We start from the raw sequence: 25,941 nt of genomic DNA, 5'->3' as shown, positions 1-25,941 counted from the left end.
GGCAATTTTAGCAGTGGAATGGTGCACCTGGCTCAGAACTGAGGTATAGGGTGCCCCCTAGCTTCCAACTACATGTAGCAGAATTGTTTATGTTATGATGTGAAATAGCCTTATTTAGCGTTTTTACTTTTTGACAAGCTTTCTGAGGTTATTTTTCATGCTGTCTGCTAACTTGTGTCAAAACTTACATATTTATTATATTGAAATACTGCAGAAATAATACAGACATACTCACCAGAATATAATTTTTTACCAATAAAATATATTGTTTGCTTTATTGTGTATTTTAAGTTAGAGTTTAAAATTATCCAAATATAAATATGAGAAACACTTTAAAATACTGTTAAAAAAAATCAAAATTATTGATTTACAAGTATTTTTTGTATATAAAAAGGCTTTTTTTTATATTATCGTTCATGAAACGGCATGCTAAATTAAGTCTTTGATGATTCTTAAACCACTTTTCTTCAAACCTTTTCTAATAAATTTTCAAACTTGTTCCACGTCTACTACTGCTAAAACTATTTTTGAAACATCTTTTATGTCGTCTGATCAAGTATGATGCAAAAACTGGGTTTAAAACAAGTCTGTGGTTTTGAAACAAATTCCGTATGCCTGTACAACTAACTGCAGTTGAAAATGGTTTTGGTTTGTTCTGTGTCATATATTTACCTATCTGATAACTGTACCAACTCTACCATACACCTGAGGTTTCCTCACCTTGCACTGGAAGGTGGCCTGTGTGTCAGTAGGGTTGTTGAGTGTTAGCTGAGTGGTGACCGACAGGCCCAGACTACACCTGACACATACAGGAGCTGCAGGCTCAGCAGGAGTGGCAGAGACTGTCAATGTGTCAGGGTAACTCCCCAGCTCACTACAGCTCAGCTCTAGAGGGAATGTTGAGTGATCACATGGCCACAGAGGGAAATATCTCAGCTTCATCTTCCCCTGTAACACACAATAAAAGTATACTATCGAATCTTGGTCTTCAAGATTTCACAACCTGGTTGAAACAGTGATAATACTAGCCAACATTCTATATTGGTTGCTACAATTTAGTTGATGGATTAATGGAATGGAAACAAAGTATTGTACAGTATCAAAAACACGGTAAACTCTCAAAGACCAGGTTGACAAAAGATAAGATAGTTTCGTTTAGTTCTAAATAAGATAGATTCCAGAATTGTTCACCTGTTGCAGCGACTGAACTTCCAGCGGAGTGTTGATGACTGACAGTCCCGGCACATCAACCTCACAGCTGACAGTCACAGGATGGTCCAGGGGGTTGTAGAACATCACCTCATGTAGCGTCTCCTGTCTCACATGGGTGTCTAGACAGATGTGTGTCAGAGGAGGACAGGGGGTGATGTCAAACACGACTTCATACCACTGGTAGTCACCCGATAACTCGTTAGTCAACATCACCTGTGGTCAAGGAAGTTGACAAAGTTTATTACATAAAAACTTAAGACTGTCTAAATAAACAAATAAATATAATGTGCTTTCTTAGACCCAGTAAATCAGTTTCATGAGATTGTTCTCCTTTAGAATGTCTACATAAATTCAACTATACCTATCAGTGTTAACCGGTTGAACCTACCTTAAAAACAACTGAGCCAGGGAAGTGGCATACAAACTTGAGTGTCATATCCCTCGTGTGAGAGCCTGACACCATGAACAGCTCGTTATAAATCAGCTGGAAGGTTGGACGGCTCAGTGTGGATGACAAGAGTTCGTGGCTTACACGGAACCTGAAACATGAAATGTGGATCTTATAAGTACTACTGCTCCTTAAACAAGCAAAGATGGAAGAGGGAAGCTCTTTTTAAAGTTCATGTTTTTTATATGTGTTAGAAATTTAATTCAACATTCAAAATTGCAGCTGAACGTGCAATGTTATTTATAGCAACATTCTCTTTGATGGTGCAATTACGATTATTGAGAAAGTCGGTGAGTAGTGTAATGGATGTGTGAATTCAACAATAAAATAGACAAAATTGTTTACATGAAAACAGACTAGCATTGAATTAGTGTATTGGTAAAGTAGTCTTCAAAGCTACCGATTATGGACGGCTAATAAATCCATAAGATTAAATTCTGGCTCTGTGCTCTTTTCATAATCATTCTATCTACCCCTGCACTGTACCAACATTTCCCTTGCCTCGCTCCATGTATTCCCTGCATATTCCTGTTGCTTATGTGGTAGATGCTTGACCGGGAGTGTTAGATGGGTTAGCGTCTCAGACATCAGTGCTAGAGGGAAATGTTTGATCTCTGGCATATGCACACAATTTTAAGGGGATTGGTCCGCTTTCCCTTAAAAGAATTTTTTAATTCTTTCAAACAAAATGATATGGCGTGGAGTGGATACAAAAAAGTTAGTCCAGTATTGACACAGCAAATCACTTGTTATGTGATTTACATACTAAGTACACTCACTTCTGAGGGGTCTGTAACCAGTTGTGTACAGGCACCAGCAATGTGTGTTCTGTGTGTGTTTCCAACTGAGTCACCAATCTGTCTGATCTTACAGGTTCTGTGGCTGTCCCCTCCAGGCTGTAGACTAAACAGGTCCCGTCAACACAGTAGAATATGGCAGTGCCCTGTTTACAAAAATATACAACTATATTGTATCGAGTCAAACTTCTCTAAAATGTTTTACAAATGTTGTTATTTAGACTACACTGAACAATTAACGATGAACAAAAATATTAGCATAGCCTTGAAACACCCCAATTGCATAATTGATGAAAAATTTGAAAAATACTAACAATAGATATAGGTCTGCTAAATTGATGTTTTATACAATACAAAATACTTAGTGGACCTTGTGAGGTTGAGCTCGGGAGGTCATGGTCAAAGGAGAGTAGGTGATCTCAAACATATGCGTGCCGTAGGGAGGGATCATCACAGCACAGTCACCTGAGAAACATTCACCACTGATGTTGGCTGTCAACTTGACCTCTTGGCCGAATCTGCAAGTCAAGCAAAGAAAATTGAAACATATCTAACAAATATATTACAAATCACACTCTCAAATTATAAAAAAAAGATTATCCCTTTCTGCTATAGGAATTTCTTATTGATTTGATTATGCCTGTGAAGGGTGCGCTCTACCTCAGCCGTTTTGTTTAAACGCAAGGGTCTGGGGCAACTGTGTTTCCGAAGGCTACACTTAACGTAGAATCAAAGTTAGGGTGGAATTTTTAAGAGGATTTAATTATCTAGATTGTTGTGGTTTCAATATGTTTAATATCGTACCAAAAAACCTGAAAATCTTCTTTGAATGTGGACGAAAATCCACAATTTTAGACTGCTTTCACTCATTATAGAATCGTTACTTTAAAATTCTAAAACCAGGGTCGCATAGATTTTTCTTTGTTCTGTAAAACCCCATTCATTGTTTTTTACTAGAATGTATGGGTAGTTTACAAAGAAAGTTGCCCTGAACGTCTGCAAGGGCTTCTCAAGGCGCTGTTCAATGGCACAACATAGCTTCTGAAGCCCGAGCTAAGATTTCCGAGCTGAGGTAGAGCGCACCCTTAATATCTTATTTCCGCTTCCACTTGTGAACACATCTGAAATTTGTTAAAATACGTTTTTTGTGGACATACATACAGTAGGGATGAGTAAAATTAAGCAAATTTAGATCAGAGGTGGAACTCGAGGAACACTAGCACTAAGTTTTAGCAATTATGTGGATTTTATTTGCCACAAAAACTTGAAGAAGTCTCCTATGATTGTAGCAAACATTGTAAATACATGGAGAGTGCAGCTCACAAGAAAAAAAAAACTATCCTTTCAATATTCACATACCGTCAAATCAAAATTGTCATCACTTATTGAGTTCAAACAGGTGTGAAATGCTTAAATTTCTCAGAACCTTTGTCACCCAGTAAGGGATAAAATCTTACTGACTAAGGTTTCTGTTGTATTACTTGTTGAACACAGGAATGTGCGTTGCCGTTGTTGTTCGCACAGGACAGGACAGAGGGATGGTCATGGAGGGAGGAGGAAGTTCTACACAACCACCAGACAGAGTGATGATCAGCTGTTGGCCACTGGTCAGGGTGCAAACCGCCTGGGGAAACACAATGCTAATATAAATGATACTTTTAGTCTTTTAATCGAAACATTTATATCATATTTATAAATTACTTTCCTTTTTCCAGTGTTGTAATTAATATTTTTGCTACCACCTTAGCATATATCTATGAGAAATATAAGAATAGCTGATTACCAATATCAGTGCTGCCCAATAAACAGAAGGTTGCCACTTCAACCCATATAAATTTTGTAGTGGTTTGAAACTGGAAATCGCTGTCCTTGATAGTCGAGCTGTTAATAAATCTCACGTGATCTTAAATTACCCAAAACAAGACAAATCGGTGATTTCGGACTATTATTCAAAAGTTTTAATTTCCCGATTCTTTACAAAATTTACTTAAAGTTCACGGATTCTTTCCCGACATTAAAATTTATAGACGATTCCCAGTTTTCCCGGTTTTGAGGCTGGACACTCCGCTAGACCCTGAGTCCAGCCCCTCATACATTACCTTGGCATGTTCAATCAGTTGAATCTTTTGCGGTGAAAACTTGACAGTAAGAACAACATCAGTGCCTGCCGCAAGGAACCCTTCACTTGGAGATATTGAGAACACTGAGTCACTAACTTGCCAAGAAAACCTACAAAACACATCAACAACCCAACACAAATAGTTTTAATTGAATATGAATAGGCCTACAGTTGATTCTTGACTATCCAACACTTAATAGTTTCCTACACTCAGTAATTCAATGATGGGATGAAGGAGACTGGTCACAATCTGTACAAAAGTGGTATTTGATTTGTGTTGTGAAAGGAACCTCGCATCTTACTTTTCACTCATGGGGACCAATTTTACTATGTGGTCCTTACAGTGAAAAGTAGTGATTTAGAGTATACCTACTTACTATATACCTACTTACTCTTAAAAGACTCAATAAACTACTAGTGAAAACTAGCTCTGAAGGATCATCTATATATGAATTCAATAATATTAAATTGTAATCAGTAATTTGTTGAACACCGTAAATACATAAGCACTAATTAAGATAGCTCTTTCCGACTAGAACATCATATGCATGTTTAGGTTTGAAATTATACTAACTATAGACTCTTTACAGACAAAGCACAAATCCCCACCTAAAACAATATAGCTTACAGTTTTGCTTGCATTAACATTCAAAACATAGCTACAGTTACTGCTATTAAAACTACAAATATTCAATTTGTAGAGTAACAAAGAATCTAACTGAATTCTAAGAACTGAATCTAAGCCATTACATACTTGACAGCCAAGTCACCGTTGTTGGAGAGCAACAGTTTACTGGTCGGAGAGTTTCCGATGACAACACTGCCGAAGGGTAAGTAGTCTCTGTCAATCTTAACACTGACCCCCACAGAACTGGCTTGTACTAGAGACATCACCTTCCTGACACCTCTGAAGTTCAAAACTAGCTGAAAACATAAATAAATGGTTTGTATAGAAGAAATTTGTGATGGTTGGAAATGTCAAGTCTCGATACCGGATCTTCAATGTCAAAACCTAAATGCGTAACTGTTTTACTTACCTGACGAAGGCTATAAATAAAAATCTATAATATTAAAACGAAACAGTGTTTTTTTATTTCACGATTCTGAATCAACCACTTGACGGATTTTCATGATTTTTGTGTTGAAAGAAAGATAATTTTGTGAACTAGGGAATGTCGAAGCCATAATTTTAGTTTAGGGTCCCAGTTTTTTTAAAAATTAAGTTTTAATTTTTAAAAAGTCTAGCAGCCGACGCTAAGATTCTAAACTAGCTTTTGGCGTAAAATAATTTGCTTAACATAACAGCTGTAAACATTCAGCTTTTGTGTCACAAATTCAGCATTTGGATAATATACATGCTTAGGGTTGACGTATTTATACTATGTGTAATGCTATGCTCATTGTACGTCCATTTTATGGGTAAGAGGATGACAGACTATTTAAATATTCATGGTTTAATGATAGATGTTCTAATTTATTTTTTAGAGCAATCTTTAAAATTTTAAGTTTGTTTTAGTGCAACATAATTTGTTTTAACTAACAGCTGGTTGAATATAAAAGTTGTCTTTCAAACTAACAGGTTAGTTTATTATTTTGTGATGTTGGCATTGAATATAGAAAATAAGTAAGATTCAAGATTCTATAACGACTGATGTATACAAATCGAGGCTCTGCCCCCGAGTATTCAAAGGAAAAATTATGCAAATTATTTTTCTGTTCGACTTTTTGAGGAAAGAATAGGAAAATGTGTACATGTTTTAGTTCATCTTGGCAGCTTTTTGTTTTCAGGAAATGGTTAACTGCTTGAACTTTGCTTGGATTAGAAATGGAAATATTAATATAATTTCAGTTTTTGTTGACTTCTCAATCCCGTACGTAGGACAGGCCAACAGCTCGTAGTAATAATAAAATATTTATCACGGATTCAAAGCTGAAAGAATAGTCTGACTCTAACACCTGATATTTTAAATCTTGACATTCACCAACCAAACATCAAACCTGAAACTTTTGTGTTGTTACTTTTGAGTTTGAGATTTGAGATTCGGTTTTGACACATCACTTGTGTAAGAAATATTGAAAACCACCATAATTAAAATAAAATCTATCTAAAACTATACCATCTCAACATGAGGTAAAAGCTGTGATATTCTGTCAATTCTAGACTGAGATAATAAATTATCTACGTAATTATTGCCACAGTTGAAGAAATAGTGATCTCACCTCCTGCTGCAACCCCTTGACCACATTGTCGGGTGTGAAGGTGAGTCTCAGTGCTGCAGTCTGGTGACACCTCAGGGCGACAGGCTCACTAGGGCTGAGGCAGAGTGAAGACAATGGTGGCTCTAGAGCAAAGGAAGCTGTGACACTAGCCTCACTGTTGTTCACAATCTCTACAGTCCTATGCTTGACTTTACCTACCAGTACACCCTCTAGCTGTATCAGCTTATCCTCTGGCTTCACTAGCATCACCTGCAATCAGCACACTAGAGTTACCTGCCCCAATATGACTGCGCTATTAACTTCGTGGATCAATTAGTGGTTTTGTTATGTCCACTGTTAATATGAATTTCCTTAACTTATGAACGTGAAAATAAAAGTTGCTTTAAAACAAATTTTGGTGTACACATACTAGAGGTCCTTTTTTACTTCTTCAGGAGACTTCTTTACTTTTGGGTCAGGTCGGGTTGTGAAAAAATCTTGGCCTTTGGGTGTCAGGCCCGAATTGGTTTGCTATGGAAAGTATTAAAGTGGCAAAATTGAAAACATCTTCCGCAGTCACTACAAAACCAGAACGCTTTTTTAGGTCCCTTTGATTGTTTATTAGGTCCCCTAAGCTTTCTAAGATTGCAGGTTTGCCCTAAATTTTAATGTTGGCCCGACTCGACCCGATAACATGGGCGACCCGCAGACCACTATCACACACAGAAGATAGGCAAAAAGCGGCAAAATGCCTGATTCCTGGGGGGTAAGCTTGAGCAATTGTGCTCCAAATGACACTGCTTTAAACAATGTTTGTTGTTTTACATTTGCATATAGATAGTTAGTTGTAAGAGGAAGTTTATGTCCGTAGTAATGAGTTTAGATGTAGCTCAAAGAGTAAAATGTGTAATTCTTTAATTTGTTTTTTTGACATGTAGGCTAATTTTTATGTCTTTAACTCTACATAATAAATAAGATTTTTTTCATTCTGACTGTTTCTGCTAGTTGGACTTTGTATTATTAAATTAGCTAAGAATTAAGTGCAATCAGTTTGATCTTGAGGTGGTTTGCTACAATAACAAGATATCTACTGACAGTTCAATGCCAAGTTCCAACAGCCACTTACGTTGAGGTCCACTCCCCTGCCACTGATGTTGACCTGGTGGTGGTAGCTGCCATCAACCAAGAAGCTCAAAGTCTCCTCATACAGTTGGCAGTCCTGGGGAAGGAACGTGACAGGAATACGAACCTCGGACCTCGGGTCCACAACAGTCTGGCAAAGTCCAATCTTTAAGTGGGGCTTTGGGTCAAACTCTGCCTCAATCCTGTGACATAAATTAAGTGAATTTAAATAGAAAATGTTCCTTAGTAACAAATTACCAATTATGTTTAAAAGGGCAGAAGGGATAGAAATAGCCAAAAGTAGTAAATGCTATATTTTAGCCAATTACAGAGTCCATTAGTCTCTTGGCACAGAAAACATACTACTATAACCCAGAATGCCAACCGCATGGTAAAAAGCATTAAGTGTTTTGAGAGAGCTTTGCCTGTCAATCGTAGGCAGCGCCGCCAACGCTGGTGGCTTTCTGTGCTCTTGGTAAGCGTCACAGAGTCATCTTAGTTTCCAATACCGTACTCTATGTGACATTAAAGATTACATGATTGATTAGTGGTCCTTTCCGCATGGCTGGGTTAAAGTGTTTGTTGTATGCAACATAAATCAGCAACTATACTCTGTCAGTGGATCAATTCAACAAGGTTCATTTTCATACTGAAACTAACAACAACTTCAACATGAGCTGTACTACTGTTAAATCCATTATATTGAGCAGCAGGCATGAGTAAGTCTCTGGCGCTGGTTTGACGGGTTGTTGGCGGCTTGTGTGAATGGACTTTTAGGATTAGTAAATTCAATTTCATCATGTTTAGTTTGAATAGTTTGATTTATGTTTAGAGGTTAAGTGGTAGAGAGGACATGCAAGTCCTAACTTCACCTCTTAAATACATTTTTATTTCATGGGGATGTATACTAGTTCCAATTGTCAAAGGTATTAGACACCTGTCATTGCTATGTACTAAGAAGTATGAAAAATAACAAGTAAGCATTTGTTATCAGCGACTGCTTTAACTCCTCATTTGAACTGCACTAAAGCAGGGCCGTCCCTAGGGTTGGCGGCGCCCGGAGCAAATGTGGTCGTGGCACCCCCTCTACCCCTGTGGGGTTAATACTATATCAATACAAATAGCCACGGCTAGCTTGCCCCGGTTGCCCCCCCCCCCTTCGGACGGCCCTGCACTAAAGTAGGCACAAGTAAAACATGCAGTGGCAAAAACTGTGTAAAAACTAATTTCTAAATTAAAATATTTGATAAAATTCTTCCACTTACAAAAGAGGTTTTTCATCAGTATTTGTAAACACTAAGTCTGTTTTGTATGCTTCCGTACCAGGTGGCAAAACAAAACAAGCACCAAAGTCATGTTTTGTTTTTGAAAACTTGAATTGAGGTTGGGCTGCAGTACCACTCAGATATATTGTGAATTTTGGACCTTTACTAATCTGGAAAATAAATTCATGTAAGGTAAATTTTCATGTTGTTGCATATTATAAAATATGAAAATATAATAAAACAAATTCAAGACCCATGATTTACTTTTCAAACAGGTTGCTGACTGGTTTGGGATTGGAATACACAACAACAATAATTTTTAACTGCCTGGGTAGCCAAGTAGTTATAATGGTTGCCTACAAATCTGGAGGAAGCTGTTTTAATTACAAGCTAGATTGACTCTGCCTCAGATGCCATTTGTCATAGGACTATCAATTATTGACGCTCTTTAACAAAAGGTTCTGAGGTTAAATAGTAACAAGACATAGTTGGCTCATTCCCGTATAAAAACATCAAAAATTACATGGATAAGAGAATTGAGCAGCTAAACAGTTGACTGAAGTGAATTGAGTTGGAAGACATAATCCCCAAAAAGGTAGACTGAACCGTGTAACTTAAATTATTACTCCTTCTCTACGAGTGAAATTTAATAAAAGACAGCTTTTATTCCAATAAAAAAATCATGAATTATTTCTTGCTTATGAAACAGCCATCTCTATCACTAAATAAACACACATTTAATTGTGCTAAAAAAACTAACCACAAATTCCAGTTTTACTCTAGAGAAGACAGTCCTTGCGAGTGGGGTGAAAACAACATTAATCAGCTGTTTAGACTGTGAGCTGACCAGACCAGTTTGGTTGACAACACTGATAGACAGCTGATTGTTACTAGCCACCTCAGGACTGCAGTCACAGCTGTAGTGAAAAGCAGGTTTGCCAATGTTGATCAAGTGAAATATCATGTTGACCGGGATGCGAACTTCTGTCTGTAATTATCAATATAGTGTAAAAAATTAGATTAGTCGGTGATAGGTTGTTTAGATAACACTACAAAAGCATATCTTTAGGTTTAAACTTCTCTTCGAACCTTGTGCTTGTGTTGTAAACATGATAAAAGAATCAAGTATCACATTTTGTAAGTTCTTTGCCAGTTGACAGACATAAATTGACAAAAAGGAATCTCAGAGGTGGTCATAAACATTTGCACAATGTAGGAGGGTAGGCAACAAATACAGCTGTTTGTCAGTTTTTTTTTCAGGCAGTAAGTAGAGTTAGTGAAATTTTGTATTGTGGTATGACTGACTGTGAGCAATTCTTCTAGGTTGTCTCTAAGACCACCATAGACAACACGACAGTAAACAACGCAAATTCGCAAATCAAACCTTCCACAGCTTAAATAACTGTGTCGATGAAAACACCTGCGGCCAGCTTTGTTGTGCGAATGTCATACACACATAGCCTTCTAGAATTTCACTAAAAGCCACTTATGCCTTCTATAATACTTTGTTTACATGCGCCAACTGGCAACAGATTAAAATAGGGCTTGACTGACTTCCCTCAGAAACCTAATCAAAGAATGAGATTAATTTTTTGAGGGATTGTCATTTATCTTTTTATCATTAACAAATACCATGGCGAGAATTCTTTTTATTGGGTTGGGAGTCGGCTTGAATAGAAGTGAGAAAGTATAGAACATGGCATTGTTGCCATACTTAAACCACCATGCTTGGTCAGGGCTAGAACTGATTTGATTCTCAGGCAACACTTTTATAATATTTTACGTATCCTTGTATTGAGCCTAATTGTAACACTCTGTTATTGATATTGACACAGCCAGGTTAAATACATATTTGTTCCTGTTTTACCTAACAACGATAAAAAATTGCTATGCTTGAAATGGAACCTAATAAAAATTTGACTACAGTCGGACTAAAAAATGAATGAAGTGTTCAATTTGAATTTTAAACATTTTGCGCTGATAAAAAAGTTAAAGAAAAGTTAAAGTTAAAGTTGTGAAACAACTTTGTAAAACTTGACTTACCACACCCAAATCAATGTTGTTGTCTTCATGAGCAAAGATGTCCCGCTGTATTCTGTTACAATCTACATAAACCAGCTGAGGCTGAACAGAGAAGCATTGTGCTGCCACGTCCAACGTGAGAGAATCTTCTAGTCTCTCTACTGCCAACTGCATTGTCAAGTGACCCTCACCTGGATGTGTGGGACATAGCCACACCCTGTCACATACAAGGCACATTAGGACCCTTTGATAGGCATGTGTTTATGGGTCAAATGATATGGGATCATACTTCCCTCCCACCTCTTGCCATACCACAGCAGCTCTTAAATTCTGACTACCCTCTATCTTGTTTTCCAAAAGTTAAAAACAGAACAAAGATTTCCCATGTTGAGTACCTGGTCACAAAGAGATGTATAAAGAGGTTTAAAAAAATAACCTCCCAAATCAAAACTGGCAAGAACTCATAAGAAATAAATGCTCTGCTGGGTGTTTTGTTCATTATTATGTCAGTGAAATACGTAGGACTAAGCGATATTTTACTGCAGCTGAAGATGATGTTGTCGTGATCACAGGGAATGATCAAGGATTTTGCCGGTATTGTGGCAATAGTTATGTCACAATAGTATTGTCACAATAGTTTTTGGTTGCCTTCAGAGGTACGGTTGCCTTCAGGTACCAACACATCACTATCCCTTATACCTAGACCCTGTGGTATGAGCAGTGCAATTGTTTAGTGTCTAAAAAGCCAGAGAGATAAAAGAAGCTCTGATTCTTCTAGTCACTCTATTACCATCTACTAATAGCACTTATCTCAAAGTCTACTTTTACAGTGCTGACCTAAGTTCCACCTGAGATTGATTTGGGAGCACACCCTTCATTGGATGGATTTGTAGAGTTTGTCCCCAGGTACTAAAGTGCAGACTGTTGGCATCAACTGCAAACTTCAGCTCAGTTTCTTCATGGTTTACCAGCACCACCTTTCCCTCACTGCGAACCCCTGAAAAATAACTCCAAAAATACATTTAGGATAGCTTACAGACAGGCAGTCAGTTTCAATATTTACATTAAAGAATAACAGCTCCCTTCATAAATTTTTATTTTCTAGTTAGATGTTAGGGTTGTGTAAACATTTTATTTCACTATTTTTTACAATGTATCAGCATGTAACTAACAAAATTAGACCACTGAATATTCTAATAATATATATATATATATATATCTTGCAAGACTAGACAATATACAGTACTCACGATAAGCTGTTTCAACCAATCTAATCTAATCTAAGGAATCTAATCTAATACACTAACCAATGAGCGTAGGCCGCAGCTGAATAAAAGTAGGAGATAGTGTGACATAAGGTAGAACAGCTTCTCCCAACAGTAGGATATCCTGCTGTATCTGTCTTTCAGGAACACTCAGCCTCCAGATGGACTTGTAGCTGCCAGTGTGGCTTGGTGTGAAACTGAACATTACCTACAAACATAGTAAACCTAAGCACTTTTGTAACGTTGTTCGAACAATTTATCAATACAATCATACATTAAAAGTTTGAGTTATTTTATATAACTAATATTTTGCTTACCTCAACATGTTTTCCTGGAGAAACTTGACTGACAGGCCTTGAACATCCAAACGCTGACAGTTGAACTTGATCTGTTTCCCTCCAATAAAATGTGTAGTCTTCATAAGTGGTGTTGACCACTTTGATACATCTGTAAGAAAACTAATTGAATAGTTCTCTTTTAATTAAAATTCAACCTAAACTAAATAAATGAGTCTGTGAGTTGGTGGTATTTACTCAGGGGAGGTACAGAAGAGGCTACGATGACAGCTGTGGGCTTCTTATTAGCTGAGGGAACGCTATTACCGTAACAATACGGATTGTGGACAACGGCTTCGGTGGTCTAGTGGTTAGCATGCCGGGCTGGCGTGCAAAAGGTCCCGGGTTCGAATCTCGCTGATTGCATTAACTTTTTGTCTCAGATTTTTTTCATTATCAGCAAGTTTGGTTGGTTTGGTTCGGTTATGACAGTTTAATTTTATTATTAAGTCATTATAAAATTTTAATTGAGCAATTTCTAGTTTTATTTAATTCTTGTATTCTTGTACTGAACAGGTTTACACCTTGATTTTCTTGATATAATCCATGCACAGGCCCTTGAAACCCTTTTAGATCAGCAAATTATGGGTTTAGAATAAATTTAATTCAAAATTAGTTCCTTAAGACAGCAACACTCAAAAGAGGTGGTCAATCTCTTACTAAGAGCTACATTTATCGGACTCACTTAGTGACCGGCTTCTTGATGCCCAAAGCTCTAAACTTGATCTGCAGCTGGTTAGGGTCACTGGTGGGGAGACAGTCAGGCACTACCAGGTGACAACATGGCAGCATGCTGGAGCCATCTACTTTCACCTCCACCAACTCTGCATTGTCCAGCCTGGAACTCACAAATATGACGCTACAGTTGTAGACAAGCTATCGCAAACCAAAGGGTTGGGTCTGTATGCTAAGCCGGTTATTGTCCACCGATGTGGAGGACCATGCTTTATTGCTACAACTCGACCGAGTTTACACTAAAGAGGACTAGTCACACAAAACATTACAACAGCTCTCGCACAGTTTGTAGAGGTTTATTGTGAATAATCTAATCAACTGATGGACAGTGCTGTACAAAACAAGAGTGCAAACAGGAAGAGAGCAGGGCTAAGAGGCAACCAGCCAATGGAAAAAAATGGCGTCATTGATAGTAGTGAGGAAGTATGGTAGGAGAAGGGGAGGACCATGAATTATGTGGTGCATAGTACCAAGTGTAAGTGTAACACTGTGCAGTGTTTTGATGTCAATTTCTTTTGGTGCAATTGCAATACAGTTGCCCCATTTGAAAAAAAGAATTACGGAAAGTAAATAAAAATATGTCCTGTAACCCTTAAAACACATATTTAAACTTATACTGTTAACTCACAAGAGTCAAAGAAGGTAAATACGTGGGTTGTCCAGAAAGTAAAGAACGTTTCGTTATGACGCCGCTAGGCGCGCGCCGATCTCGTACATTTTGTTGCGTACGCACTCGGCAACTGTTTTAAATTTAAATTTGTATTTGTATTTTCCTATCTCATATTTTTATCTTGTATTTGTATACAGACAGTTTGTAAAATGGTTGTTGATGACGAAATTATACCAGTAGTACATTGTACTGAAATTCCTAGCTCTGAACTTTTCAACTTTGATAATTTGAATGAAAACAGTTTAAATTCACTTTCTAGCTTTAAGATCCTACACCAAAATATTAGAAGTTACAAGAAAAACTTCGATGAATTGTTGGTAGTTTTACAAGGTATTAAGTGCAAATTCAATTGTATCGTGTTAACTGAGGCATGGCTGAATCATGACAGCGATCTTATGACCATAGACGGCTATAAGACTTTTAGAAGTTACAACAACCTAAATCAAAGCGACGGACTAGTTATCTACATTGATAATTCGTTATCAGTGTCTTGCAGCCAGCTATTGCTCGGTGGCGTGGCTACGACCCTGTCCTTGACCTTCAACTGGGCCGGTACAATGTGTAACCTGCTTTGTGTTTATCGTAGCCCCAATTCATCGTTACAAATATTTAATGACAATTTGAAAGAATATTTAGAAAATTACGGAAATAAATCAGACATCAGTATTTAGTAGGCGATTTTAACTGTGATATCATTCAACCTATTCTTAATTCACAAGAAGAGCGATATCTAGATATATTATATGACTTAGGTTTTGTAGCTTGCATTGACAAAATAACACGTCCTGTTAGTCATACGTGTATTGATCATTTCTTCATACGGTTGCCGCCTTCCATCACGGCTAACTCCGCAGTTTTACAAACAGAAATTACAGATCATTTTAGCATCTCATTAGAAATATGTAAAAAAACGTCCTGTAAAATGTCCACTAAAAACCGTATATCGAAAATAGTTGAGTGGCATAGCGTTAGCAACGATTTAATCTCTTGTAATTGGGACTCAATTTTGAAATCAGAAAGTGTTGACGACGCATCAGAAATGTTAAATAATAAACTTCAGTCAATCTTAAATTCAAATACAGTTATTGAAAATAAACCTGCTAAAGTTTCCAAAATAAAACCTTGGATAACAGTTGGACTCCTAAAATCAATACGCTTCCGAGATAAACTAAGCAAACAAGTTCAAAACCGTCCTTTCAACGTTCAGTTGCGTACACGATTTTTAAGATATAGGAATATCCTCAAGTCATTAATTAAGCAAGCCAAATACATTTTTTACAAAAATAAAATCGAAGATGCAGACGGAGACTCCAGAAAATTCTGGCACATCGTAAATGAGGTCGCAGGACGTCCAAGTAGGAAGGAAAAATTCCCAATAGAAGCATTCTGTGCGCACGATGGCACTGCCACCACTGACCAGATAAAAATTGTATGCAATGATTTAAATAATTATTTTGCCTCTGTGGGGTCACAATTAGCAAGCGCGATAAAGTGCGATGGGCCCCCAGAAATCGACGATGCCGCACATGCCACGGACAAAGTATTTTCCCTGAGGCCGGTCACCCGGGCTGAACTTCTCGAAGTTGTGAAGACAATTAAGGGGAAATCGGCTCCTGGGTGGGATGGCATCCCAACGAAACTTGTAAAATCAAACATTGAAATATTAGTTCAGCCTATCTTGCACGTAATAAACTTAAGTATTATTTGTTTGTTATTTGTTATGTTAAGAATATGCCAAACTATCTATGTAACAATGTAATATATAATTCTAAACTCGTACAGTATGCTGACGATTCTAATCTTATTGTATCTGCTAAATGTCAGATTGATTTGGAAGTAGCAGCTCATATAGAATTATCACAAATCCAAGAATTTTTTGTAAACAATCAATTAATGCTAAATTCACAAAAAACTAATTTTATTTCTTTCAGCACTAAGCAGAACAAAAATAAGTGTAGCCCTCATATTTTTATTGACAACAACACAATAAATCAAATTGATTGTACAAAATTTTTAGGTATCCATATTGATGAATGTCTTAGGTGGGATCATCATGTAGGAAGCATTGTGCGTAAGGTAAATTCTGGAATCTATGCCTTGAAAAGAATGTTTTATTTAAGTGACCTAGCAACATTAAAAATAGTTTTTCATTCCCATATCCAATCACATATATCTTATGCAATAGTAGTGTATGGAGGCACTTCCCAGAAAAATTTAGATAAGATACTTGTTTTACAGAAAAAGGCAATAAGAATAATGTTAAATCTAGATTATAACGAGTCTGTAAAGCAACATTTTGTCAATTTGAAACTATTAACTGTGTTTAGTTTGTACGTACTGGAATGTATCGTACATGTAAAAAATAACCAGGAAAAATTTAAAACGCATTGTGAAACCCATCAATACAACACTAGAAACAAAAATAATATAGTTCTACCGAAACCCAACTTAGAAATGTATAAAAATAAGCCCTCATATGCCGGTGTACAGTTTTTAAAGTTAATACCAAATGAAATAAAAGATATTAAGGATAAAAAAAAGTTTAGACAAAAACTTAAAGAATTTTTGATAGAAAAACCCATCTACTCAATAGATGAACTTTTTATGAATGTATACAGCTATAGATAGTTTTATTTTCTGTATTTTTTCTTTAGGTTAAGTATTTGTACATAGTAATTATAAGCTTGACACTATTTATTGTACGTTTTGTACATAATATAAATAAAGATAATTTGAATTTGAATTTGAAGTATACTGTCCGGCAAATTTCCAAAATGTTTTAAAACTGCCAAAGTCACGCCAATTTACAAATCTGGCCAAAAAAACATTGCATCAAACTTCAGACCAATCTCGTTGCTTGGTGCAATATCTAAAATTCTTGAAAAATGTGTTAAGAAACAATTAGCTTTTTACCTTGAAAACGAAAACATTATCAGTGATTCACAATTTGGGTTCAGAGCATGTAAGAGCACAAGTCATGGATTGTTCGACATTAATAAATTTATATCAAATAAATTAAATTCAAAACAACGTGTAATGGTGACCTTTTTAGATTTAGCAAAAGCCTTTGACTCTATTGACAGACATAAACTTATCAACAAATTGGAATTTTGTGGACTAGACAAGCTCTCCCTTGACTGGTTTAGAAGTTATTTAGAAGACCGAGTGCAAGTTGTTACAATCGATGGTGTCACAAGTAATAAAAGAAACATTGAATTCGGTGTGGTCCAGGGAAGCAATCTTGGGCCTTTGCTCTTCCTGGTTTATATAAATAATATATCAAAACTAGAAACAAGAAGCAAATTATTCTTGTTTGCAGATGATACGGCAATGGTGACTACAGGCTGCACGTGGGATGAGGTGTATGAGCGGGCATCGTCCGACTTACTTAAGTTGAAAAATTGGTTGGATCATAATTCTTTAACTTTAAACGTATTAAAAACTAAATGTCTTCCAATTTTTTTAAAGAAGGAAAGTGATCCGAGCCCGCGTCATTTACGTTTGCACTCCTGTGGTGATCCGTCGTCACGTGACTGTGATTGTAACGTCATCGAACGTGTGTCACAATACAAATATCTGGGCATAATTATGGACGAAAAATTAAGCTGGGTTCCTCACGTGTGGTATGTCAAGCAGAGGCTTAGAAAATTAGTATATGCATTCGATCAGCTGGGCCAGGTGCTGACGGTGGATCACTGCAGGATGGTGTATTACGCCTATGTGCAGTCGGTGTTACAATACGGTGTCCTGGCATGGGGTGGCGTCTCGTCAGCTGTGTTAGAGCCCTTATTCATCTCACAAAAATCATTGATTAAAAAAATTCTTAAAAAACCTTTCCGTTACTCAACAGACCAGCTTTTCCTTGACTTTCCAGTACTAACCGTCAGACAGCTTTTCATAAGAACATTATTATTATTCATTAAATCCAATAAAGAACAAATATTTTCTGAGATTCACCATAGGTACCCTACAAGAAATCGTTTAAACTTTGGCTTCAGTTGCCCAAAATCTATTCTTACGACCACTAACAAAAATTCATTTTATATTGCTCACGTCCTGTACCGTAATCTTCCAACAAACATTATTGAGGCTGAGAGTTGCAGTGTTGCTGTTTATAAGCGGATGATCGGCGAGTGGCTCGCGCACATCGGGCGGACTGCTGCAGAGGCTTTGATCCAGTCGGTCTATATTCCAAACGTCTGATATTGTCATGATTCAGTCATCGATCACATTTTTTATATTTATATATATATTTTTTTTTATATTTTACTTGTAAAACATTGTAATCCATATTGTTTCTGTATGGGATTCAGCCCATTGTGTTGGAATAAATACAATGGGCTGAATCTTGTACAGGGTAGTGCGACGTTGTGTTTAATGTTAAAAAGTAATTCACCTCATTTTAGAATTAAAATTTTGTTAGCATTTAAAATACAGTTATTTAGTTTAGAGCTTAGATTTATTTAGTTTATGTGTTTAAAATAAAAAAGTGCAGTGACTCGAACAATTTTACAATACCCATAGACTGATGATATTGTTAACTCTTCCCCCGATCACGGATCAATAGTCTATTCGGGGGAATAATTCCTTTTACTTACTACAATGTATTGTAATATTGTTTTTATTTTATGGAATAAATAATTTTGACTTGACTTGAACTCAGTCGGCGTCCAGCCGTGCCATCGGGAGTGTTCTAGCGCTGCCCGTTTTTTCACAATTTCAACTTAAGATGAGCGCTGCAATAAAAAATCCCGCCAGTTAAGAGGTGCGGTCAGTGATACGGTTTGTGTTGGCATTAAACTTAAAATCGATAGACATTTATCGCCAAGGGTATGAAGTTGAAGGAAAAAAACGTAATGATTGAAAGTTCTGAGAAAATGTTGCATTCAGATTAAAAATGGCCGATCTGACGCTCATGAGTCATGACGAAGCGAAGGGCGGACGCCGAGCATTATGACTGGTGGAACTGGTCGCTAAAGTCGATGAAAAGGTTCGCAAAAACCGCCGATTCCCGATAACGGGTCTTTCGCTTTGTTGCGTGACAATTTTAAACCACAAAGTCCGTGAAAATTGAGGAGAAGTTTCGGTTTTAAGTGTTTTCCAAACAAAAACCGGATCACTGACCGCACCCCTTAACTGGCGGGAATTTTTATTGCAGCGCTCATCTTAAGTTGAAATTGTGAAAAAACGGGCAGCGCTAGAATGATCCCGTTGTCACGGCTAGATGCCGACTGAGTTGCCGAGTACGCACATACCAAAATGTACGAGATCGGCGCGCGCCTGGCGGCGTCATAACGAAACGTTCTTTACTTTCTGGATCGCCTTTGTATATATAAGAGATGGCAAGTGATGATTGATTTTGATTGGACACTACAATCATCATCAGACCCAATGGGTTGAATGAAATCAAGAAATTATTAAAAAAATAATTGTTAAAAATTTGAATCATCCAAAATTATATTTGAATGAACCATGATATTTTTACATTCTTTAATAATCATCATTAAAGTTTATTTCTTTATATGAATGCAAAAATCTCATATACTGAAACTATTATATTCCACTAATGATTATGCTCCTATGTCTCACCTGAGATGCAGATAACACGAGTACTTTGCCAGCTCCAGGGGTTTGAACCTGACTACACAAGAGGATTGTTCTCCCGGCTGTAGCTTGCATTGTGTTGGTTCAACTGAGATTGGCCAACCAGCTCTAGGTTCAAACTGAGATGAGGTTTCTTCAACAAACAAATCATCTCTGGATATCAGGGCCACTGTAAAGTTGAACATTGGTGCAGTTAGAAATGAATGTAGATGTAGTCAGGAAGACATTATAAGATCTACACCTGCATAAACAACATTGGTTCAGTACTTACGGTTCAAGAGTTGGAAGAAACACACAAAAAAGTTGTTCTGAAAATATTTTACAAATCTACAGTTAAGTACAGACATTATTATATCAGTAACTATAGTAGGTTGGAAAACAAATATTTAACATATCTCAGGGTATTTTAAAATAACCATCTGTTGTCCTTTACTAACAAGGGTAGTTGAAAATGTTACAATAACATTGAAACTTATTTTTGAGGTACAAAACTCTATGGTTGTATTAGGTCTCTCTGTCTAATGATTGTTACTCCTTTAAGCGCTTTAAGCATGGGGGGAGAGGGAATTAATACATGGCAGGTTGAACTACTGGCTGGTCTTAAGCACCAGCAATCTCAATTAACAGTCAGTAACCTCCTCTTGCTTTATTTTTTTCCATAACTTAATTAAAATAGCATGATTCGTGCATCAGTATCTGTGAACATTTATTCAATATTCAAAACCATATTAAACATCACATCCAATTCAGATAGATGCATAATGTACAAAATGTATCTTCTCTAACACAAATCACTACAAGAGTTCTATTTCGAAACAACTTCCTCACATGCAGTTGTATTACTTTTTGACAAACCTATTTGTTACTAATATAATGGTTTTAAATACCTTCAGTCAAAATAATTAAACCTATTTGATCGTTCAAGTTTTACCTGAGGCAGGTATCGGCCCAGGCCTCACTCGTGGACAAGTGGCAGGTCTTGTAGTCACTTTATTTTTCCTCGCACGTCTCGGATGAAGTGTGGGTCTCTCCGAGCTCATTGTGACAGCTCCATAACAAGCCTTAGCTGACTCCTCCACTTCACCTTGTGTTTGGTTGCGTGTAATCCATGTAAACTGAGCCGGAACCATGCCAGGATTTTGTACCACCAACTTCTGTTCTCCAATCTACAATGAAAACCGTGTTTTTTAGGTTTAAAAGAGAGAAAATCAAATTCATAGAGCAGCACACTCTTGAAGTAGTTAACTATGTTGTGTTTGAATAAAAGATTGGCAACAGCTTGTCCATGTAGTTGGAATGTCTACTTCAGTATCAAAAGTCAATGACACCAAAGATGTAAGGTCTTATGCATTAGTCTCTAAACAAGGTAAGCACTAATTGAAATGGTAAGGAATAATGAGTAACAGGCAATGCCGCCCCCTGCAATCATGATTCAAAATAGATTTTGTCAACACTTCTTTGTAAGTATTAAATCAATTTCAGTCTTTGAGTCATCAAAAAAGATTATCAACACATTATATTTGTATACAAATATTTTAAATAAGTTATGTTTTTAATCGAGAGAGCGTGAGTCACACTCTACAATTTGAGGACTAGTGTTGCAATCTAGCCAGAGTAAACAGTAATAAAAATTCTTCTTTGCTCAGACAAACAGAAATTTGTTCATGCATTGTCCTGTGTATAGGCTTTTAGTGTATACTCAATGGTTTGTCGCATAATAACTAAATCTTGATTTTGCAGCCTAAATGTTGGAGGAAATGAGAAATCAATTTCCACTTTCCGATTCCATTAAATTCTATTCCCTTTGCCAGAACAACCTTATATGTTCTGTCTGGTTCACTAACCTGATTGATAATCGTAGGTGGGAAGTGTATGTCTTGGGCAGAGCAGGCTATCTGAGGATAGTCAGCACAGGCAGACACTGTCAAAGCTAGAGACAGACCTGAGCCTGGCAACTCTGAATACTCTGGCTCTTCCCGGGAACACACCACTCTCCTGCTACAGGTGGTAGAAAATACCATAAAACCGTATTACACATTCAAGTAGTCAAGTAAAAAATAGTAACATGCTTTTATAACACATATTGTTTCTCACAATCACATATGTACAACCATCATCAATCAATAGAATTGGTTAAAATGGTGACAAAAAATCAACCCAGCTTGTTAGCTTCCTCCTGAGCCTTTCACTGTTTATTCCAGGCTTTTTCTACCAAATTTTGTCTCTGACAGTGGAACTCTTCAGGAGTTGCACACTAAACTTCATCGAAAGGTTTGGACCGTTCTTAAAAAAAACTTTAAAATGTTAATAGAATTAAAACACAAAGTTAAAAAAAATCAACCACTCAAGCTTTAAGGATAGTAAAGATAAGTCCAGCTCGGATAAGAAATGAGCTGCTGACACACCTCTAATGTATATAACTTTTAAGGTAGCTAACAAATTTTCTAAATGTTGGGTACAATACAAACAGTGCCGGGTTTACCACTAGGTCAACTAGGTTGTGGCCTTGGGCCGAAAGCAAAAGAGGACCGCAACATTTGTACGAAAACAATTTTTCTAGAACAAAAATAGAATTTTAATTTTTTTGGAAGTGATGATGATGATGTCCCTGTGATTCCGGGAGATGTTAACAATTTTGCCGAAATTTTGGTTGACAGTGAAAATGTCTCGTGATAACAGAAGATAACTTTGGGGATGTTCCAGCAAAGGGACCAGGCCACTCAGAATGATTTTGCCTAGGGCCGCAAGTATCTTCTAATTCCAGTACTAACTGTGTAGGCGACAAAAGATAGCCTAAGTAAGGAATAGGGGAAATGACATGTTTAGCATAAAAATTTATCAAACTTACCCTTTTGACTCAAGTTCATCAGAATCTTCCAACCACCTGATTGTCTTCTGATGATTGTCCCAACCTACCACTGACTCAGTGGCCAACTGAATGCGAGACAAGCTACATCCAATCTCCATCTGTAAAATTAAGTTTGCTCTTAGAGAAATAGCTAAAATATGTTCAAATATTTGTATAAAATAACTATTAATTACATGGGACTGGATTTGGAAATATTTACATAAAACACAGATTTATCTCCAATTTATTAGTAAAACAAATTAAATTAGTTTTAGTATCAAATATTATATTTATTTTCCCGGAAAAAATATTTTAGGTAATCACCTGTTTAAACCTCTCAGAGGAATGCTGTATATTGACTGTGAAGAATAAACTAATCAAATCTCACATCTACAATTATCTCGATGGCAAAGCTTGACGGCTGGAGCACCCCTAAAATAAAAGGTGGCAAGCTCAAGTGAAATTTGAATCAAAGGGTTGGATCTTTGTATGTTGTACCTCAAATCAGGCATTTTGCTGCTTTTAATTTTTCTTCCTGAACACTTTATACACGGATTTGGATTTTTATATTCATAAGACGAGGGAAAACATGATAAAATATAAAAATAGACATAAGTTAATCAATAAATAATTAGTCAGGCTCAAAAGATTAAGACTTTAAGGGATAAACATTTCCCAATATTAAGATAACAGACGGATACTATTAAGAATAAACATACTTTATCTACGTATAAGCATACACGTCAAAAGATTCTGCGAAATACACTTCAAGATAGAACAATTAATAATAAGGAACTGTTGTGTATGTATTCAATCTTAAACATAAGTTTTAAGGAGACAACAGACAGGACAATCAGACTTGCCTTAAAAATTGTAGGCAAAGTGGGATGTTTAAAATTTTTAGGGTAAGTCTGCTTATTCTATCCTTTATCTCCTTAATTCTTAGGCAATATGTTCTTTTCAACCAAACCTAACTTACAAAACAAGTTTGTAGCTTACATTATCAATGACAGTCTTTGGATGATCACTCTGGAACGTCACCAGGATCTCTTTGCTTGACTCTGGAGGAATATGTCCCACAGAAGGAGAAATGGTAAACATGTCTGCTTCGTCCCACTGGAACCGATACCAAGTGTCTCGAGTCTGGTTGTTCAGTGAGAACATTTTTTTGACAAAGTCCCCGACACCACAAGGAGGAAGAGTCAACTCGTACTTGACAGATTGCTGAGATGCTTCACTGGATCTGAAAATATAAATTGATTTTATAGTAGCATCAAGACTTGTGCCACAGTAGAATGATTATAAGGATTCAAAAACATGTAACTGAATATGAAGTTTTTAATTAAACTTAAATCATATCCAACAAAAACATTGGCAATTTTCTGAAGACATCTAAAGACACATTACTTAATGATTACTTACTTTACTTATCTGATTTAATCTACCACCTACTTGCTTAATGAACAGAAAATATTATGTGAATACTTAACACATTTATGTTTTACATGTTCTAAAAGCATGCTATTTGTGACAAAAATGCCATAAAAAAGACATATCATAGACCAATAGCTACTTATGAGGTTGAATAATGGTATTTACAGGAAAGAGAAAAGGCCAAACATTGTTCTTGAGATTTTTAAGAGCACAACAACACAAAACAATAGTAAAAAGAAGTTTTTGATCAGTAAAAATAATATGAGGGGAGGATATTCATAAAAAAAATGGAGTTGACGGTGATAAAAGGAAAGAGTCAGAGAGGTAAGAGGGTAGATGAGGTGGAGAAGAGGGACTAAACCTGTCTACAACACTCACCTCCTCACCAGTGGTAGACCCTCCACCACAATGTCTTGAGTGTAGCCGACTGCCTCAGTCACCACAGTCGTGTCCTCATAGGGGTTGTTGGTCACCATTAATCTCACCTCACCCTTCACTGTACCAGCCACGACAGGACTAAACCTGGCTACAACACTCACCTCCTCACCAGTGGTAGACCCTCCACCACAATGTCTTGAGTGTAGCCGACTGCCTCAGTCACCACAGTTGTGTCCTCATAGGGGTTGTTGGTCACCATTAATCTCACCTCACCCTTCACTGTACCAGCCACGACAGGACTAAACCTGGCTACAACACTCACCTCCTCACCAGTGGTAGACCCTCCACCACAATGTCTTGAGTGTAGCCGACTGCCTCAGTCACCACAGTTGTGTCCTCATAGGGGTTGTTGGTCACCATTAGTCTCACCTCACCCTTCACTGTACCAGCCACGACAGGACTAAACCTGGCTACAACACTTGCCTCCTCACCAGTGGAAGACCCTCCACCACAATGTCTTGAGTGTAGCCGACTGCCTCAGTCACCACAGTCGTGTCCTCATAGGGGTTGTTGGTCACCATTAATCTCACCTCACCCTTCACTGTACCAGCCACGACAGGACTAAACCTGGCTACAACACTCACCTCCTCACCAGTGGTAGACCCTCCACCACAATGTCTTGAGTGTAGCCGACTGCCTCAGTCACCACAGTCGTGTCCTCATAGGGGTTGTTGGTTACCATTAATCTCACCTCACCCTTCACTGTACCAGCCACGACAGGACTAAACCTAGCTACAACACTCACCTCCTCACCAGTGGTAGACCCTCCACCACAATGTCTTGAGTGTAGCCGACTGCCTCAGTCACCACAGTCGTGTCCTCATAGGGGTTGTTGGTTACCATTAATCTCACCTCACCCTTCACTGTACCAGCCACGACAGGACTAAACCTAGCTACAACACTCACCTCCTCACCAGTGGTAGACCCTCCACCACAATGTCTTGAGTGTAGCCGACTTCCTCAGTCACCACAACGTGTCCTCATAGGGGTTGTTGGTCACCATTAATCTCACCTCACCCTTCACTGTACCAGCCACGGCAGGACTAAACCTGGCTACAACACTTGCCTCCTCACCAGTGGTAGACCCTCCACCACAATGTCTTGAGTGTAGCCGACTGCCTCAGTCACCACAGTCGTGTCCTCATAGGGGTTTGGTCACCATTAATCTCACCTCACCCTTCACTGTACCAGCCACGGCAGGACTAAACCTGGCTACAACACTTGCCTCCTCACCAGTGGAAGACCCTCCACCACAATGTCTTGAGTGTAGCCGACTGCCTCAGTCACCACAGTCGTGTCCTCATAGGGGTTGTTGGTCACCATTAATCTCACCTCACCCTTCACTGTACCAGCCACGACAGGACTAAACCTAGCTACAACACTCACCTCCTCACCAGTGGTAGACCCTCCACCACAATGTCTTGAGTG

General features: G+C 37.6%; 1 protein-coding gene across 1 annotated transcript; it reads right to left on the bottom strand.

Annotated features, from left to right (window-relative positions):
- Positions 1–672: 672 nt before the first annotated feature.
- LOC129000588 (hydrocephalus-inducing protein homolog) lies at positions 673–24,873 on the bottom strand. The gene is made up of 24 exons (XM_054427549.1): positions 24,776–24,873; positions 24,454–24,663; positions 23,641–23,884; positions 22,642–22,760; positions 21,638–21,791; positions 20,725–20,959; positions 19,779–19,962; positions 13,470–13,622; positions 12,767–12,896; positions 12,492–12,657; positions 12,022–12,181; positions 11,206–11,401; positions 9,923–10,150; positions 9,163–9,332; positions 7,902–8,100; positions 6,797–7,045; positions 5,331–5,500; positions 4,557–4,686; positions 3,939–4,081; positions 2,828–2,975; positions 2,440–2,603; positions 1,601–1,751; positions 1,192–1,425; positions 673–948 (listed from the first exon to the last, which is right to left on the bottom strand). Exons 1-24 carry the CDS (start codon positions 24,871–24,873, stop codon positions 673–675), a joined length of 4,311 nt encoding a protein of 1,436 aa, XP_054283524.1.
- Positions 24,874–25,941: the final 1,068 nt, after the last annotated feature.

The sequence above is a fragment of the Macrosteles quadrilineatus genome, unplaced genomic scaffold, assembly GCF_028750875.1.
Source record: "Macrosteles quadrilineatus isolate MER2022 unplaced genomic scaffold, UCM_ALF_1.0 Scaffold_8__2_contigs__length_117827958, whole genome shotgun sequence".
NCBI classification, from domain to species: domain Eukaryota; kingdom Metazoa; phylum Arthropoda; class Insecta; order Hemiptera; family Cicadellidae; genus Macrosteles; species Macrosteles quadrilineatus.
The sequence above is the reverse complement of the archived record's forward strand: the minus strand, read 5'-3'. Positions and strand labels throughout refer to the sequence as shown.

Excerpts from the sequence above, each read along its gene's own strand:
- LOC129000588 (XM_054427549.1), bottom strand. The coding sequence starts at position 24,873 with ATGGTGACCAACAACCCCTATGAGGACACAACTGTGGTGACTGAGGCA. Across the intron at positions 13,623-19,778 it reads TCGTGTTATCTGCATCTCAG|GCTGGACAATGCAGAGTTGG; the intron begins GTGAGACATAGG and ends TGTGAGTTCCAG. Across the intron at positions 1,752-2,439 it reads TGGTTACAGACCCCTCAGAA|GTTCCGTGTAAGCCACGAAC; the intron begins GTGAGTGTACTT and ends TTCATGTTTCAG.